The following is an 18,907-nucleotide window of genomic DNA, read 5'->3' as shown; positions in this document are numbered from 1 at the left end:
TAAGATTAAAACTAAGCTAGAAAATCCAAAATACTAAATTGAAAGACTGTTAACTTTTTCCTTAGATCGTTTATAACAAATCAATGATGCCAGAAATTGCAAAGGAAATAAGAGACAATGCAACAAAAATGACATGGGCCTTACTGTCAAATTATAACTATTCCATTCTTATTAATAATTCTTGACCTAATGAAGACAAATCCACCAGCATTTATCAATTGATAAGGAGCGCGTGAACGTTAAAATCCACATATCATTGTAGAAGCATCAAAGAGTTGTGTACTAACTAAACTGTCTATAAGTCTGCATCGATTTGTCATAAACGATGAAAGAAGCTCTGACGTCACAAGAGTAAGCAGAGTTTTATAAGGAGGCACGACTTCCAGCGCATTGACTCGGCTAACTTTCTAGCTTATTCGTTGAACAATTCGCCCTTTTTATTATTAAGAAATTAGACTGTTTTATTTCCTGTAATTTTATGTAATCATTCATGATATATATATATATATATATATATGTATATACATATATATATATATATAGAGAGAGAGAGAGAGAGAGAGAGAGAGAGAGAGAGATACATACATAGATAGATATATAGATAGATAGATAGATATGTATAAATATATATGTATACATATCATATATATATATATATATATATATATATATATATTTATATACATGATTATATATATATATATATATATATATACATACATACAGTATATATATATATATATATATATCTTTGCATAATTCTATCACAGTTCTCAGCAATAATAATTCATTCAGTCCGCTACAGGTTATGTTTGAAAAACTTTCGTGCTTTCTGTCTCTAGACCGATTAAGACAACCTGGAAAAGATGTTATCAGGATCAAAACGACGAGCACTGAAAGAATTCTCCTAAATGTCAAAAGGTCTCTTCCTTATCACTATTGTTTTAATCAGTATCAACCGCCATAGCATTGACAACATTGTCAGACAGGTCAGAGCCAGTATGATGGTTCTCTAAACAAGATCAATCCACCCGTTTAGCGCAACATTAAAAAACTAATGGAGGATTTCCAATCTGCGCGTGTGGGTCATTTTCTAGACTAAGCTTAATAAATCTCAGCCCATAAAGTATATTGTAAAAATAGGAAAATTTACCAAGACTGAAAAGAACCATCAATAATTATTCATATCTAATTTGTCTGAAGGTGTCTATGGTTCACCTCTTGTTTTGTACTGGAGGTTCTACTTGTGTCTCTAATTGAATGGCCTCCCAATCCACAGCGTTGGGTCACAGGGCCTGATTTCAGTAACTCAATCAATATGCAGGTTGCCAATACCGCAATGCCTTCCTTCCATCCACATATTGTCAACATTAGCAAGGTCTTTTCCTTGGTAGGCTCTAAAGTAACACATTCGGCAAGCATCATTATTATTATTATTATTATTATTATTATTATTATTATTATTATTATTATTATTATTATTACTTACTTACTTACTTACTTACTTACTTACTTACTTACTACGCTACAACCCTAGTTGGAAAAGCAGGATACAATAAGCCCAAGGGCTACAACAGGGAATATAGCCAGTAAGGAAAGAAAAGAAAATAGATAAACTACAAGTAATGAACAATTAAAAATAAAATATCTTACGACGACTTACAATATCAAAATAAATTATTCATATATGAGCTATAAAAATTTCAAAATTAACAAAAGGAAGAGAAATAACATAGAATAGTGAGCCTGGGTTTACACTCAAGTAAGAGAACTCTAACCCAAGACATTGCAAGACCATGGTACAGAGGCTATAGCACGATCCAAGACTGAAGTTTCCCTCTCCTAGAAGAGCTGCTTACCATAGCTAAAAAGTCTCTTCTAACCAAACAAATAGGAAAGTAACCGCTGAGGGAAGATGAGAATATAGAAAGAATATGCCATACTAATCGGTGTATGTGTAGGCAAAAGAAAAATGAGCTGTAACCAGAGAAAGGAATCTAAAGTAGTATATCTTACCTGTCAAAGGTGTGATGGGCCAAGAGAAGGTTGTGACCCAAAGGCGAGATGAAAGCAACTGAGTAACTTTATTACGACACATCGAGTATATATACAGTACACACTAGGTTCAGGTAAGAAGGTCACAATATACACACATGCTATTTCTTGTCAAACCGGCAACCGGTTCTGTTAACAGTTAACAATGAAATATGCAGACAGGTTAAAACAAGTTGCTGTCAGTGTGAGGGTAGAGCGAGGATACAAAGGAAAACATATACAAAATGAGAAATGTCGTTACGATGTACGCTCATGTAACACACGGGTGGTACATGGCTCCCCTCCTAAAAATGACATACTGTACATGTTAAATAGGGCATCCTGATCTAGAGAGGCGAACTATAGGTGGGTCATCTGGCAGGAGGTAAGCAGGTTTTAGACGATCAATGGAGACCCAGCCTTCGTTGCCACGAAAGTTTGGTAGGAATGCTTTCGGATTGCGTCGGATCACAAGGAAAGGGCCTGTGTAAGGGGGCATTTGTGGTGGCTTGCTAGTGTCGTTGCGTAGGAAGACGTGCGTTGCAGAGCACAAGTCTGTCGGTATGTGATGCTTCGCTGGGGGCTTGTAAGTCTGGCGGCATGGAGTAAATTTTCCCACGACGTGACATATGCGCTGGAGATTGTCAGAGGAAGTTGCAGAAGGAAAAAATTCAGCAGGGACAACCAACGGGTCACCATACCCCATTTCAGCTGCTGAAACGTCCAGGGCGTCTTTAGGAGTGATCCTTAGTCCGAGGAGGACCCAGGGAAACTGAGTAAACCAGTTGGAGGACATCGAAGCTTCTTTGAGGGTGCAATGAAAATGTTTAACCATTCCATTGGCAGCAGGGTTGTAGGCAGTTGTCTGATGTAGGATGATGCCCAGGAGATTCGTTAATAATGTCCACAATTGAGAGGTGAAAGTGGTACCCCTATCAGAAGTAATATGCTCGGGGATACCAAATCTTGCTATCCATCCTGAGAGTAAGGCAGATGTCAATGAGGCGGACGTTGCAGTTTCCATGGGAATGGATTCAGGCCAACGAGTGGAGCGGTCGATGACAGTAAACAGGTAACTATGTCCTTGTGATGTGGGTAGGGGGCCTACAACGTCAACATGAATGTGGGCGAAATGACGCTGAGGTTGAGGAAAGGTGCCCACTCCTGAATCTGTGTGTCCATGTACTTTGGAAGTTTGGCAAGAAGTACAGGTGCGGACCCAATCCTTAGCATCCTTAGTAATTCCATGCCAAATGAACTTCGTCTTCAGCATTTGTGCAGCAGAACGGCCCGAGGGATGTGAAAGGCCGTGAATGAAATGAAACACATGTCGGAGCACGGGAGCAGGAATCCAGGGTCGCGATCTACCAGTATTGACGTCATAGAGGAGCGTGGTGTTAGAGTCGTCGAGGGGGACGTCTTCCCAACGGAGTGATGTGCAGGATGTCCTACATGCTTGATACTCTGAATCCTGTCGTTGGGCATCAGCCAAGGCATTGTAATCCAATCCCAGTTGAACGGCGGCCAACGTGTCTCTTGACAGGGCATCGGCAACGGGATTCATTTTCTCAGGGACGTGTTGAAGGGCGCAATTATATTCAGCCACGGCGGAGAGATATCGGCGTTGACAGGCGGACCAGGCGTCAGACTGAGGAGTGAAGCCATGCACCAGAGGCATGTGGTCTGTGTGAATGACAAAGGGCATACATTCTAAGAAATGGCGAAAGTGACGGACAGCCAGCAATTCGCGATCGAAGGTAGAATAACCTAATTCTGCCTTGGTCAGTTCTCTGCTGAAGAAGGCCAATGGGCGGGACGAGCCGTTGACCACCTGTTAGAGTATTGCACCAATTGCGACGTCGCTGGCATCGGTGGAGAGAAAGAGAGAGGCATGTGGGACAGGAAAAGTGAGAGCAGCAGCGGTAGATAGGGAATTCTTTGCATTATAGAAGGCCGCTTCCTGAAAGGGGCCCCACTTCAGGTTTGCCCTTGAGGGAGGCGTAGAGGGGAGCAAGAGTGGCAGGAATGGCTGGCAGAAAACGGTAATAATAGTTGATCATACCCAAGAATTCCTGCAGTGCATTGATGGTTGAGGGCGTGGGGAAGTTCTGAACAGCTGCTACCTTCTCAGGGAGGGGATGGACTCTTTCAGGAGTAGCAACACTTCGTTGGCGCCTAAGGTACACTTGTCGTACCGGACTATTAGGCGTTTTGTTGCAGGCGGTCAGGCACGATGCGCAGGTGACGGAGGTGTTCCTCTTTTGAGGAAGAGAACACAAGCATGTCGTTCACGTAACATACACAGAAGGAGAGGTCGCCTAAGATGCCATCCATGAGACGTTAAAAAGTGGCCCCAGCATTACAAAGGCCAAAACAGTAGTAATTGACGGAGCATGTACCAAAGGGAGTGGTGATGACGGTCTTGGGGATGTCTTCTGGGTTCATAGGCACCTGATAATACCCTTTCAGGAGGTCGAGCGTGGAGAAAACCTTCACTTTGTGCAGGTAGGAGGTCACATCGGCGATGTTTTGCAGGGGGTGGTCATCCAGTACTGTTTGCATGTTCAGGCGCCTGTAATCCCCACATGGACGGAGGGAACCGTCTTTCTTCAGGACGATGTGTAAGGGTAATGACCATGGGCTGGAGGCCTTTTGGCAAAGCCCATTTCTTCCATTTTTGCGAACGTCTGTTTGGCGGCTGCCAATCGATCCGGTACCAGACGTCTGAATTTGGCGATGACCGTGTTTGGCAGGAGCCGTAAGCGTTTGGCGAAGTTTTGGACGGAAAACTTCTGGGTATGACATGAGGAGGTGGGCGTAGGCATCCGTGGGTGCGCTGATGTGGAGAACAAGGTTGGAGGGGTGGGTTGAAGAGGTGTCGACAAGTACGAGTCTACATTGACCAGTCGTCGGTGGGCGACATCGACCAGAAGGTGGAAATGAGAGAGGAAATCCGCACCGAGGACTGGCAATGTGACGTCAGCAACGAGAAACTTCCAATTAAATTTTCCGTTTCCTTTGGTAAAATAGAACGACAAGTATCCGCGTCTACCAAAAATCATACGCCCATTCCTGCATCATGTAAAAAGAAAAGATTAGAAACACAGTAGGCCACCGCTACGAGCGATGTCCTCCTTACACGTTTTTTTTGGCCACTAACAATCCTTGGCATGTTTCTTCGTGGTGGCTCCGGATCTGGAGTGGTAGTTGCAAAATTGCGGTCGATGGGCGGCAGTAAGTGACTGTAGAAGTTGTTGGTTGGGCCGCGAGTGAGTGGTGGCAGGTGGGTGGCTTTGTCACCGCTCCGACACGTCACGGGGTAGGCATGTGTGTCCTACGGCATTCACGTCAGCTTCGGTTGATGTTGAATAGATGTCCTCTTCGTCAGGAGTGGAGGCGTTGATGGAGGTCTTGAAGGTCGGGAAGTGGCTGTCTATAAGGGCTTCAGCTTTGGTCATCAAGTCCTTTATGAGTAAACTATCGACATCCAGTATGGCAGCGCGTACAGGTTCGGGTAAACGGCATACCCAAAGGGCACGAAGTAGGTTCACCTCACAAGGAGAGCCATCTGCGGCAGGTTGCAGGCGAGCAATACTGGTCATTTCCCTGAGGGCGAGTGAAGCCCTTTGGTCCCCAAATGGTTGTTGAAAGAGCTGAAAAAGCTTTGCTGTGCGGACGGCTGGAGACGGCGAGTACTGCTGCAGAAGGTATGTTTTGTGGGCGTCATACGCTATTGGGGTGTCTCTTGTTCACAATGCCAGTCGGATATTTCCGGGAAGGTGTCCTCGGGTATCGCCGTGAGAACATAATCTGCTCTTGGTGGTTGAGCGAGTCATGCCCTTGATGCGGAACTGGACTTCTGTGCGCTGAAACTAAGCAAATGCCTCTCCACTGGTGAATAACGAAAGTTTCAATGGGACGGCGCCAACTTCCGTGGAGTCCGCCATAGTAACAGTGGGGGGGGGAGGCGGGAGGAGCGAGTCGACTTCCGGGGTCACCAATGTAACAGGCCAAGAGTAGGTTGTGACTCAAAGGCGAGATGAAAGTAACTGAGTAACTTTATCACAACACATCGAGTATATATACAGTACACACTAGGTTCAGGTAAGAAGGTCACAGAATACAGACATGCTCTTTCTTGTCAAACCGGCAACCAGTTCTGTTAACAGTTAACAATGAAATATGCAGACAGGTTAAAACAAGTTGCTGTCAGTGCAAGGGGAGAGCGAAGATACATAAGATATTATATACAAAAAAGAGAAATTTCGTTACTATGTGTGCTCGTGTGACACACTGGTGGTACAAAGTACCCAATAACTCTCCACCCATAGTATTTCAGCGGGTGGCTGGTACCCTGACCAACTTTTTGCCTATAATTGTCTTATTTTTGCGATGAGAGTCTTCATTTTCCTTCATAGATCCAAATCACATCAACAATGGTATGCATGCTTATAAATCATGTAACTGTGAAGCATCTCTTTTACTATTTTTCCCATTACAAAATCAGGATTCATTTTAGTTCTAATTTTACTTTTTTGCTACCATATCTTTCATCTCAGTCCTCGATTTTCATCAATTATACATGATATATTTCTTCCGTGTTTACTTTCAACTGATATCAGCTTTATTCCATCAACTACCATCTACTTAATACTCATGAATAATTTTTCCATCGCCATAAACACCAGCTTAAATTTATTGTTCTCGAGTCAGTTTCATATTCAATTGCCAGCATATAAACAAGTGTCAAGTTTGTTACGAACACACTATATATATATATATATATATATGTGTGTGTGTGTGTGTGTGTGTCTGTGTGTCTGTGTGTGTTTGTAGAGAGAGAGAGAGAGAGAGAGAGAGAGAGAGAGAGAACTTACAAATGAGACGACGGTGAAAAGTGCGAGGAAGACCAGTATGACGACCCAAAGTTCCTGTGCATCCATCCACAGGAGGATTTTCCTGACGTAATCTCTGCAGAAGTAAGCAACTACGCCTATGAGAGTTGCAACGCCGACGGTGGTTAGAATAGTCCTCCACTGACTTTTGAAACGATACAGTGTACACTCGCTACACCTGTTGGCAGTAATAGAATGTAATAGCAATTTATAGAATAAAAACATGGTTAAGTATATAAACAAACCGCAAAAGACAAGAGACATTCGATTGATTGCTCAAAACAAAAAGCATTGAAAGAAATCAAGTTTTCTGCACATTAATACACACTAATTATCACAAAAATCATCATGCGAGAGGGATACAAGGGCATATATAATTATAACAAGATTGTTTATTGGTCATACAAAATTGACCAATGGGTTTTTAATGTTTAGGCTGCACCTCACGAAACTGTCCCAAGTGCAGTGAGTGTGGCACTTTTAATTAATCAACACATTTCATGAATGTACTCATTTTTTTTCTGAATCACGAATAGAATTCAAATATCTATCTATCAAAGATTTAATTTCTAGTTCATTTTTTTATTAGGATTCAACATATTCATTTCATCTCCTGAATTTATACTGGCAAGCTCCGCATGAGCCAAGTTTGACTCATTTGGCTGGCAAATCTCTATCCCTTTGATACTTATGAAAAGAAAATTGATATATTGAAAAAAAGCTCAAAAATATAAAATAATAATTTCATGAAATGTCATTCATAATGGAAAAGGTGCGTAACTACAGTGCAGCAAAATTACAGTTCAAAGTCGAAGTTTAATTCAGAAATCTTCTCACCAATGATATTTTAAATGAGAATGGAATGGATCAGAAATTTAAATTCATATGATGTACCAACACGTATAGTATATTGTATTGCAGACAAATTATGTTATAGGCCGATGGAATGATATTGCCATTGTATATATAGCAAAATAAAAGTTAGACCTCTTTGCTCTGAGAATAGTGTAAGGGGGTAAAAAGGACATTTTCGTGTTTTAAGGTTGTATATAAAGTATCCTTAGGCGATGACGAGTTTGTCTTTACACAAACACGCACACACATACACACACATCCATATATATATATATATATATATATGCAGAGAGAGAGACGTGTATAAGTATATGATATATATACATATACATGCATATATGTGTATGTACATGTATATTTTTATAAATATATATACATATATATGTAAAAGTATATATATATATGTATATATATATATATATATATGTCTATATGTATATATATATATATATATACATATAGACATATATATATATATATATGTCTATATGTATATATATATATATATGTATATATATATATATATATATATGTATGTATACATAGACATTCTAACACACACACACTATATATATATATATATATATACATGTGTATATACTGTATATATATACATATATATATATATATATATATAGTGTGTGTGTGTGTTTGAATGCCTATGTATACACATATATATATATATATATATATACATATAGACATATATATATATATATATATACATACATATATATATACTTTTACATACATATGTATATATATTTATAAAAATATACATGTACATACACATATATACATGTATATGTATATATCATATATACATATGTATATATACATATGTATATATATACATATATATATATATGCATATATACATATGTATATATATACATATATATATGTATATATATATATATATATGTATATATATATTTACATTATTGTTTATTATGTTTATGTATACATAGATATATAAGCATGTATGTACACATGCATTAAACACACACACATACACATACACACACACACACACACATATATATATATATATATATATTTATATATATATATATATAAATATGTATACACACATATATATATATATATATATATATGTATATATATATATATATATATATGTATATATATATATGTGTGTGTGTGTGTGTGTGTGACCGTGTGTGTATGTGTATCATCGTCATTATCATCAGCCGTAACTAGCCAAGTGCAGGACAAAGGCCTTAAACATGTCTTTTCACTTGCGTCTATTTATAGTCTACACAACTTTTTTAGTTCGACATTCAACCGTCTTCTCTTCCTTCCCCTGCTTTTATTCTTAATGTCCATCTATTATCTATCATTCTCATTATATGCCTAGCCAATGTCCATTTCGTTTTCTTACATGTTATTAGGATAGCCTCTACTTTAGTTTGTTCTTGTGTGCATGTTGCTCTTTTCCTGTCTTAGTTATATATACATACATACATATATATATATATATATATATATACCATCAGCCATTACTACTCCATTGCAGAACAAAGGCCTCACACATATTCTTCTACTTGCGTCTGTGTATGTTCTTTGTAAACCGGTCCACGCCTGCAAACTTCCTCAGTTCGTCAATCCATCGACTTCTCTTTCTTCCCCTGCTTCTTACGCAATCTGTAGGGACCCCTTCTGTTATTCCTAATGTCCATCTATTATCTGTCATTCTATTCTAGTTTGTTCGCGTATCCATGTTGCTCTTCTTCTCTATGTCTTCCACTCTCTTGGGTTAGAGTTCTCTTGGTTAAGGGTACACTCGAGCATACTATTCTATCTTATTTTTTTTCTTCCTCTTGTCTTTTTTAAATGGTGTGTTGGGCAGGCTTAATAGTTGAGCCATTGATGCCTAGTGGTTTATCAAGAGGTTTTCTTTTCCTTATCTGATTCTATTTCTTCTCAAAACGATCCTTACTGTCTTCCCTTCGGTTGAAGTGGCTATACTGGAGGGTATTTAGCCTAGCATGGTGTATCGGCTCCTCCATGTTGACCAGTTTTTCCGACTTTTTTTCTATAGTCTATGGGTTTGGTCAATCATTTTATTAATATTTCCATAAAACAGATTGTTTTTGTTATTATTCTTGTTAATTTGGTTTTAAGTATGATGTATCTTTTTTATTACCATAAATTCTTATGCTCTCTGGAGACATTGAGTGAAATCCGGGACCAGTACGTCCTAAATTTTGTCAATGTCGTCTACTGTATTGTAATATTCGTGGTCTTCATTCAAATATTCAAGACCTTACAGTTGCGTCCAGACAATATATTCTTTTGTACTCAGAAACTTTGGTTTCTAATATGAGGCACTCATCTGAGCTCCTTATAACTGGTTTTAAGAAGCTAATAATGTTGAAACGCAATGCCATCCCTAGGGCCAGGGGAATGGCGGTGTATAGTAGGACTGAGTGCCCTGCTTCTCATAAGTACTGCTATAAATGTGGATGTCATAAGATTCAGGTAATAAAAGTTTGTGGCAGGCATAACAACTTCTATTTGTGTTCGATCTACCGGAATCCTAACATGGATGATTCTATCTTTGATTGTCTTCTTACCATTATGGCTAAGATACAAGAAGATGATAGAAAGGCCTCTTTTGTCTTTGTTGGTGATTTCAATGGTCATCATCATAGGGAGTGGTTAAATTCTGGCTCTCCTACCGATCATCATGGCTTAAGAGCTTTAGACTTTGCCTCTTAATCAGGCTGTGAGATACTACCGCTAGAGAGTTCTGGGGTCTTTTGACTGGCCAGACAGTGGTGTGTTGGGTCCTTCTCTCTGGTTGCGGTTCATTTACCTTTTGCCTACACACACACATACACACACACACACACACCGAATAGTCTGGCCTATTCTTTGCATGTTCTCCTCTGCCTCATATACCTGACAACACTGAGATTGCCAAACAATTCTTCTTACTGCATTGTAATTGTTCAGTGGCCACTTTCCTCCTTGTAAGGGTAGAAGAGACTCTTTAGCTATGGTAAGCAGCTCTTCTAGGAGAAGGACACTCCAAAATCAAACCCTTGTTCTCTAATCTTGGGTAGTGCCAAAGCCTCTGTACCATGACCTTCCGCTTTCTTGGGTTAGAGTTCTCTTGCTTAACGGTGCACTCGGGCACACTATTCTATCTTAATTTTCTTCCTCTTGTTTTGTTAAAGTTTTTATAGTTTATAGAGCACATATTTTTTTTAATGTTCTTGCTCTTCTTAAAATATTCTATATTTTTCGTTTCCTTTCCTCACTTAGCTGCTTTCCCTGTTGGAGCCCCTGAGCTTATAGCATCCTGCTTTTCCAACTAGGGTTGTAGCTTAGCAAATAATAATAATAATAATATTAATAATAATAATAATAATAATAATAATAATAATAATAATGAAGCTACACACAGGTCTGGTAACTGCTTGGACCTCATATACACCGACTACCCTGGCGTTATAACAAATAAGGTTGGTTCTCCAGTTGGGAATCTGATCATGCCTTCATTTCACTAGTAGTGAAGACTGAGCAGCCTGTCCCTGATGTATCTTACTCATGTAAGATTTATATGAAATCTCAAGCAGACTGGAATGGGATTTTGCATGATCTTTTGGGCTTCAATTGGTCACAATTGTATGGTAGTGTTGATCCTGTAGTCCCTTTGAATGAGAATCTAGTCAACATAATTGACAGGCGTATCCCTTCTCATGTACTAGGGTACCAATTGAAGGACAAACCTTGGTTCAATGATGATTGTATTGTAGACGTGCTTATTTGGAGAAGCAGAAGGCCTATCATCTTTGGAAGGGTAACAGATCAGATTAGACCTGGAATAACTATACTCAGCTTAGAGCTTTTGCTCAGAGAGTTTTTGCTTCAACTGGAATTTAACCATGAAAGAAACCTTTTCTGGTACAACCCAGGAGCATAAGTGGTAGACTAGCCTTAAATTTGCACTCTTTGGTGTTGATGCAACAGTTCCTCTTTTACTTAAACCAGATGGTTCTGTCACTCACTGTCCAAACGAAAAGGCAACCCTTTTGGAAGATGTGTTTGACAGCAAGCAGAGTAATGAGTAACTAGAACTTCCTTATTTATGTTTTCCTGAGGCTAATTTGACTAGTTTAGCTTTTCAATCTCGTGAAATTAAAGCTCTGTTGATGGACCTTGATGCTTATGGAGGCATAGACCCAAATGGTATTTTTCCTTTGTTTTTTATAAAGACTGTAGATTTCTTGGCTTATCAGTTGATTGGGCGCAAGTTAGCCAGAAGAGGAGCTTTTAGCACTTGTTAGAGAATTGGTAATGTTACTCCACTATGTAAACGTGTTTGTGGTAGCTCAAGTCCAACTGATTACCGCCCGATTTCCTTAACTCTAATATTATCTAAAGTTTTTGAGCGTCTTTTGGAAAAATGTCTTAATAGGTTAGCTTAAGGAAATAATTTGTTCCCTAGTTTGTAATTTGGTTTCCGTAAAGGCCTTGGAACATGTCAGCATGTCATGCCCTTCTTACAATCTCCAATGCTGTCCAGAAGCCCGTGATTGTGGTCGGGAAGTTCGTATGATTGGCCTTGATTTTATTGCTGCTTTTGACTGTGTTAATCATGATGCCCTTCCATTCAAACTCAAAAAGTTGGGAGAGGGTTGGTCGTTTCTTATCATCATTATTGGATTTTTAAGAAATAGATTGCTGAGAGTTGTTGTTGATGGGCACCATAGTGAGTATAGGAATGTAATATCTGTTGTTCCTCAGGTTAGTGTTCTTGGCCCATTACTTTTCAAACTATATATACATGACATGTAGTTTGGTTTGGAAAACAAGCTTGTTGCATATGCAGATGATGCTACTCTCTTTGCATCAATTCCATTTCCTGAATGTATATGTGGGGTTTCTGAATCCCTTAATAGAAATTTAGCTAAAATTAGTGCATGGTGCAAATTATGGAGTATGAAGTTGGATCCTAACAAAACTCAAAGTATGATTGTAAGTAGGTCAAGGACCGTGTCTCCTCAACATCTGGATCTCAGAATTAATAATGTTTCTTTAACTTTGTATGACTCTTTTAAAATTTTTGGTATGATTCTCGAGAACAAATTTACTTTTGAGAAACATTAAGTCTGTGTCTTCTTAAATTGTACAAAAAAATTGGCTTATTGAGAAAGTCTTTCAAGATTTTTGGTAATTAATCTATTCTGAAGAAGTGTTTTAATTCTTTCATTTTACCTTGTTTCGAGTATTGCTCTCCTGTCTGGTCTTCACCTGCTGATTCTCATCTTAATTTGTTGGACAGGAACCTATGGTCTAATGAATTTTTTATTCCTGATCAAGATATTAATCCCTGGCAACGTCCTTCAATTAGTTCATTATGCATGTTGCATGAGATTTTCTATAATTCTGACCATCCTTGACATTCAGATCTTCCTGGGCAGTTCCATCTTGTTCGTAATACTAGGTATGCAGTTAATTCTAATAGTCAGGCCTTCTCCATCATGAGGCTCAATATTACACAGTACTCTAGAAGTTTGATTCCAGCTGTGACCAAGTTGTGGAATGATCATCCTAATTGGGTAGTTGAATCAATAGAACTTCAAAAGTTCAAACTAGCAGCAAATGTTTTTATGTTGAACAGGCTTACATAAGTCCTTTTACTGTATAGTTTATATAACAAATATCTGTTTTATGTTCTTAATGTTTTTTACAACATTTTATTTTAGTTTTTCATTACTTCTTATATCGTTTATTTATTTCCTTATTTCCTCTCCTCACTGGGCTATTTTCCCCTGCTGGAGCCCTTGGGCTTATAGTATCTTGCTTTTCCAACTAGGGTAGTAGCTTATTATTATTATTATTACTTACTAAGCTACAACCCTAGTTGGAAAAGCAGTATGCTATAAGCCCAGGGGCTCCAACAGGGAAAATAGCTCAGTGCGGAAAGGAAAAAAGGAAAAATAAAATATTCTAAGAAGAGTAACAACAATAAATATCTCCTATATAAACTATAAAAACTTCAACAAAACAAGAGGAAGAGAAATAAGATAGGAGAGTGTGCTCGAGTGTACCCTCAAGCAAGAGAACTCTAACCCAAGACAGTGAAAGGCCATGGTACAGAGGCTATGGCACTACCCAAGACTAGAGAACAGTGGTTTGATTTTGGAGTGTCCTTCTCCTAGAAGAGCTGCTTACCATAGCTAAAGAGTCTCTTCTACCCTTACCAAGAGGAAAGTGGCACTGAACAATTACAGTGCAGTAACCCCTTGGGTGATGAAGAATTGTTTGTTTGGTAATCTGTGTTGTCAGGTGTATGAGGATAGAGGAGAATATGTAAAAAATATGCCAGACTATTCAGTGTGTATGTAGGCAAAGGGAAAATGAACCGTAACCAGAGAGGAGGATCCAATGTAGTACTGTCTGGCCAGTCAAAAGACCCCATAACTCTCTAGCGGTAGTATCTCAACGGGTGGCTGGTGCCCTGGCCAACCTACTACCTAGTAATAATGATAATAATAATAATAATAATAATAATAATAATAATAATAATAATAATAATAAAAATAATAATAATGTTAGTGTTATTCCCATCGTTATTGTTTCCATAGCTCTATTAGTTATAATTAGCTAATGTTCTAAGCTTTAGTATGGCTCCAGGTTTCTGATGCATGAGTTAATACTGGTAGTAAACTTTGATTAAATACTTTTCCATCAAGAGAAATTGGTATTTTACTTTTCATAATCTCATTTTGTTTACCAAAGGCTCGTCATTCCCTGCTTATCCTTCTTTTAACTTCGGCCTCATGTCCTGGGGAAACAATAATCTCTAGAGGGTCATCTTTATTCATTATTTGTTGTTTCTCTGTATTTTAATTGAACTATATCTTAGTTTTACTCATATTTATTTCCAGTTCTACATTTCTGTTTTCTTTATTCAAATTTGCTATCATTTTTGCAATTCCTCCCATGATTCACCAAATGGAACTATGTCATCTGTAAATCCTGAGTTGTTATGGTATTTCCCATTAATATTGATTCTGATATTTAACAATGAAAATATCTAAAAGCTTCTTTTAGCCATGCTGAGAATAATTTAGGAGATATTGCGTCTCCCTGTCTAGCTCCTTCCTCTTTAAGAATTTTCTCACTACATATATATACTGTATATATATATATATATATATATACATATATAATATGTATATATATATATATATATATATACATATGTGTATATATATAAATATATATATATATATATGTGTATATATATATATATATATACATATATATGTATATATATATATATATGTGTGTGTGTGTGTGTGTGTAGTAAGAAAATTCTTAAACATATATATATATAATATGTATAATATATACATATATATATATATATATATATATATATATATATATATATATTAACAACAAATCGCTGGAACGTGCGATGTCTCAAGATGACAGCAGGCCGGGAGGAAAAAAGAAACAAAGAGTGGACTAGCGCTTTCGTGTTATTATTACACCTCTTCACGGTCTTATAATATATATATATATATATATATATATATACATATACATATATATGTGTGTATGTGTACTTTTAGGATTGCTGTACATCCCATATAGATATCCTCAAGTGTTCTAACGTAAGATTCATCTATTCCTTGTCTTTGAAGGGCTTATATTAATGCCGAAGTTTTGATAGAATCAAAAGCTTTCTCATAGCCAACGAATTCTATACATAGTGGTTTGTCATATTCTGTTGATTTTTACTATACCTGATTACTTACACGGATATGGTCAGTTCTTGAATACTCACTTCTAAAGCCTTCCTGCTCTCTTGGTTGATTAAAGTGTAGGTGTCTTTCTATTCGGTCTAATATGATTTTCGTTAATATCTTATCTATTATTTTTAGGTCTTTGGTTTCTCCCTTTTTATGAATTAGTATAATGATAAAGTTTTTCTAAGCTGAAGGTACAGAGTATTTTTGCAAATATTTTATGTAAAGTTCAGCGAGTTTTACTGCTATGAAATCTCCTCTATCTATCATTAAATCAAATGTTACCCCCCCTCTTCTTCGCTGTTTTACGTCTTTTCATGCTTTTTAATGTTTTCTTTCCTTCTCCTACTGTTACGTTTGGTACTGGTTCAGGTGTTTCATTGTTTCCAATAGCAAAATTATTTCTTATATCACTTTTGTGTAAGTCTTCTTTTCATCAATTTGATAATTCTCTGTTTCTATGTTGTTTCCTAAATTTTAGTCTGATTGTTTTAACGAATATCTTTGGATTTTAGTTTGTTTATCCTTTTGGATAGTTTTGCTAATAATATTCAATCTCTTGAATTTTACTCTCATTTCCAATATTTTCTTTATTAGGTTTTTTATCTTTTCTATTAGTCTTTCTTGATCTTGTTTAGGAGCTTTTCCATCTATCTCTTGTGCTGATTCTAATACTAATTTTAGTAAATTACTTGCTTCCATTTATCATGTAGCTGAGAGTATCTATTTTGCACTGCTATATATATATACTATCAGATATATATATATATATATATATTGTATACTGTATATATATATATATATATACAGTATATATAGTATATATATATATATATACATATATACAGCATATATATATATATATATATATATGTATATATTATATATATATATATACTGTATATATATATGTATATATATATATATATATGTATATATATATAATTTATATATACATATATATGCATATATATGTATATATATATAATATATATATATATATATATATATATATTTATATATACATATATATGCATATATATGTATATATATATATATATATATATACATATATATATATATATATATACACGTGTGTAGAGAAATATAATTTTATTATATTTCAACCATACATATATTGTCATTATTATTATTATTATCAAATGCTAAGCTACAACCCTAGTTGGAAAAGCAGGATTCTATAACCCCAAGGGCTCCAACAGGGAAAATAGCCCAGTGAGGAAAGGAAATAAGGAAAAATAAAATATTTCAAGAATAGTAACAACATTAAAATAAATATTTCCTATATAAACTTTAAAAACCATAACAAAACAATAGGAAGAGAAACTAGATACAACAGTGTGCCCGAGTGTACCCTCAAGCAAGAGAACTCTAACCCAAGACGGTGGAATACCATGGTACAGAGGCTATGGCACTACCCAAGACTAGCGAACAATGGTTTGATTTTGGAAGTGTCCTTCTCTTAGAAGAGCTGCTTACCATAGCTGAAGGTGGTACCAGAAGTGTTCATAATTCTGGGTGCTTAGACATTAGCACGGTAGTAACCATACTTCCATTTCTTTAATTCAGCAGAGACCGACACTTATTTATAGCTAGGTGTACTGGCGATTAATTGTGTAAGTTTGAAAGGCGTCATAGATATTGACAGCCATAGCGCTAAGCCACTCGGCCTTAAATGTTAAAGACAACACACACACTCACACACACACATACACACACACACACACACACATATATATATATATATATATATATATATATAAACAATGCACATAACCATTCACATTTTGGCATCCTAAACCTTTCTGGAATGTTCAACAAATTGGAAAAAAAGCGTTATAATAACGTTTATGATTTTGTGTCATGTAAAAAGTCAGTCATGTCAATATGTAATGTCTCAAGTGGGATAGCTAAACGGGGTCTCGTGCTCCAAGTCGTTCACTGAAACCAATTAAGCAGGCTTGAACCTCTCAATGAATTGTTCTATATCTTAATGTGTTTGCAATTGCCCTAGTCTTCTTCCTGCTCTGATAATTCTATAAATCTCATGAATTACATTTTTCATTACTGTTTTCATATTCTGAAATCAAAGGAAAATTCATTCATTCTTGATGCGATTCTTCTGTAATTTTTTTATATTTATTCATGTAGCATTTCAGAAACTATGTTATGTGAACATTTCTAAGAAATATCTTAATGTTTTAATATTACTAAGATAAACAGAATAGATGTTACAATTTTTTAATATTGCTAAGATAAAAACAGAATAGATGTTACATTCAACAACAGAGGAGTCGGCCACCCATTCTGGTTTTATTGTTTAGATCAAGGCAGTCTCTTTCTGGTGCGAGCACTTGATCACAGAGTCGGACTGTGACCAAATCCATTGAAGGGTGGATGAAAATTCCTCGTGATACTATAACCAAATACCCAAACAGCATCCGTAATTTTACATACCTAATTTAACGGACTTTGCAACTTTTGCAAATGAGTACAATTAATATTGCACTGCGACATTCTACCGACTAGTTCCAAATACCTATATTATTGTTATTATTGTTATTGCTATCAAAGCTACAGCTCCAGTTGAACAGTTGAAAAAGCAGGATGCTATAAACCCAAGGGCTCCAGCAAAAAAAAAAAAAAAAAAAAAAAAAAAAAAAAAAAGGAAAAAAGCCCAGTGAGAAAAGAAATATGAAACCAGATAGAATATTTTGTCTGAATTTGTCCTCAAGCAAGAGAACTCTAACCCAAGACTGTGGAAGACCATGGTACAGAGGTTGTGGCACTAGCCAAGACTAGAGAACAATGATTTGCTTTTTAAGTGTCCGTCCCTTAGAAAAGTTGCTAAATAATCTCTTCTACCCTTACCAAGAGGAGAGTACCCACTGAACAATTACAGTACAGTAGTTAGCCCCTTCAGTGAAGAATCTTTTTTTTTTTTTTTCTAATGTTTTCATGTGTATGAGGAAAGAGGAGAATGTGTAAAGAATATGCCAGGGTGCCAGGGTATGAAATGAATGGTGCTTCAAGTGAACAAAATGAGCAAAACTACGGTATCCAAACGTCCGTTCACCGCAATTGTAAGATACCTCTATTTCAAAGGCTTAGTAATTATGACGAAAAGTAACGTAAATATGAATTAGAGTTCACAAAACTTTCAACTGTGCTCCACAAGGTACTAGAAGAGTTGGAAGGCCCAGGCCTACATGGCTGAAGACTATGAACCGTGAAGTAGATGATGAATGGTGAAGTATTGATTTAAAAGCTCAAGATAGAGACGTCTTGCGAAATCTAACTGAGGCC

At 36.7% G+C, this 18,907-nt stretch overlaps 1 protein-coding gene across 1 annotated transcript in view; it reads right to left on the bottom strand.

Annotated features, from left to right (window-relative positions):
- The window catches only part of LOC137655320 (uncharacterized), a 436,860-nt gene that overhangs the window by 403,121 nt on the left and 14,832 nt on the right, over window positions 1–18,907 (bottom strand). Inside the window, exon 2 of the mRNA XM_068389208.1 lies at window positions 6,912–7,107. Coding sequence (XP_068245309.1) covers window positions 6,912–7,107 — 196 coding nt within the window. The remainder of the gene's footprint in view (window positions 1–6,911; window positions 7,108–18,907) is intronic.

Source organism: Palaemon carinicauda, chromosome 16 (assembly GCF_036898095.1).
Source record: "Palaemon carinicauda isolate YSFRI2023 chromosome 16, ASM3689809v2, whole genome shotgun sequence".
NCBI classification, from domain to species: Eukaryota; Metazoa; Arthropoda; class Malacostraca; order Decapoda; family Palaemonidae; genus Palaemon; species Palaemon carinicauda.
This window is presented reverse-complemented; position numbering and strand designations above follow the sequence as displayed.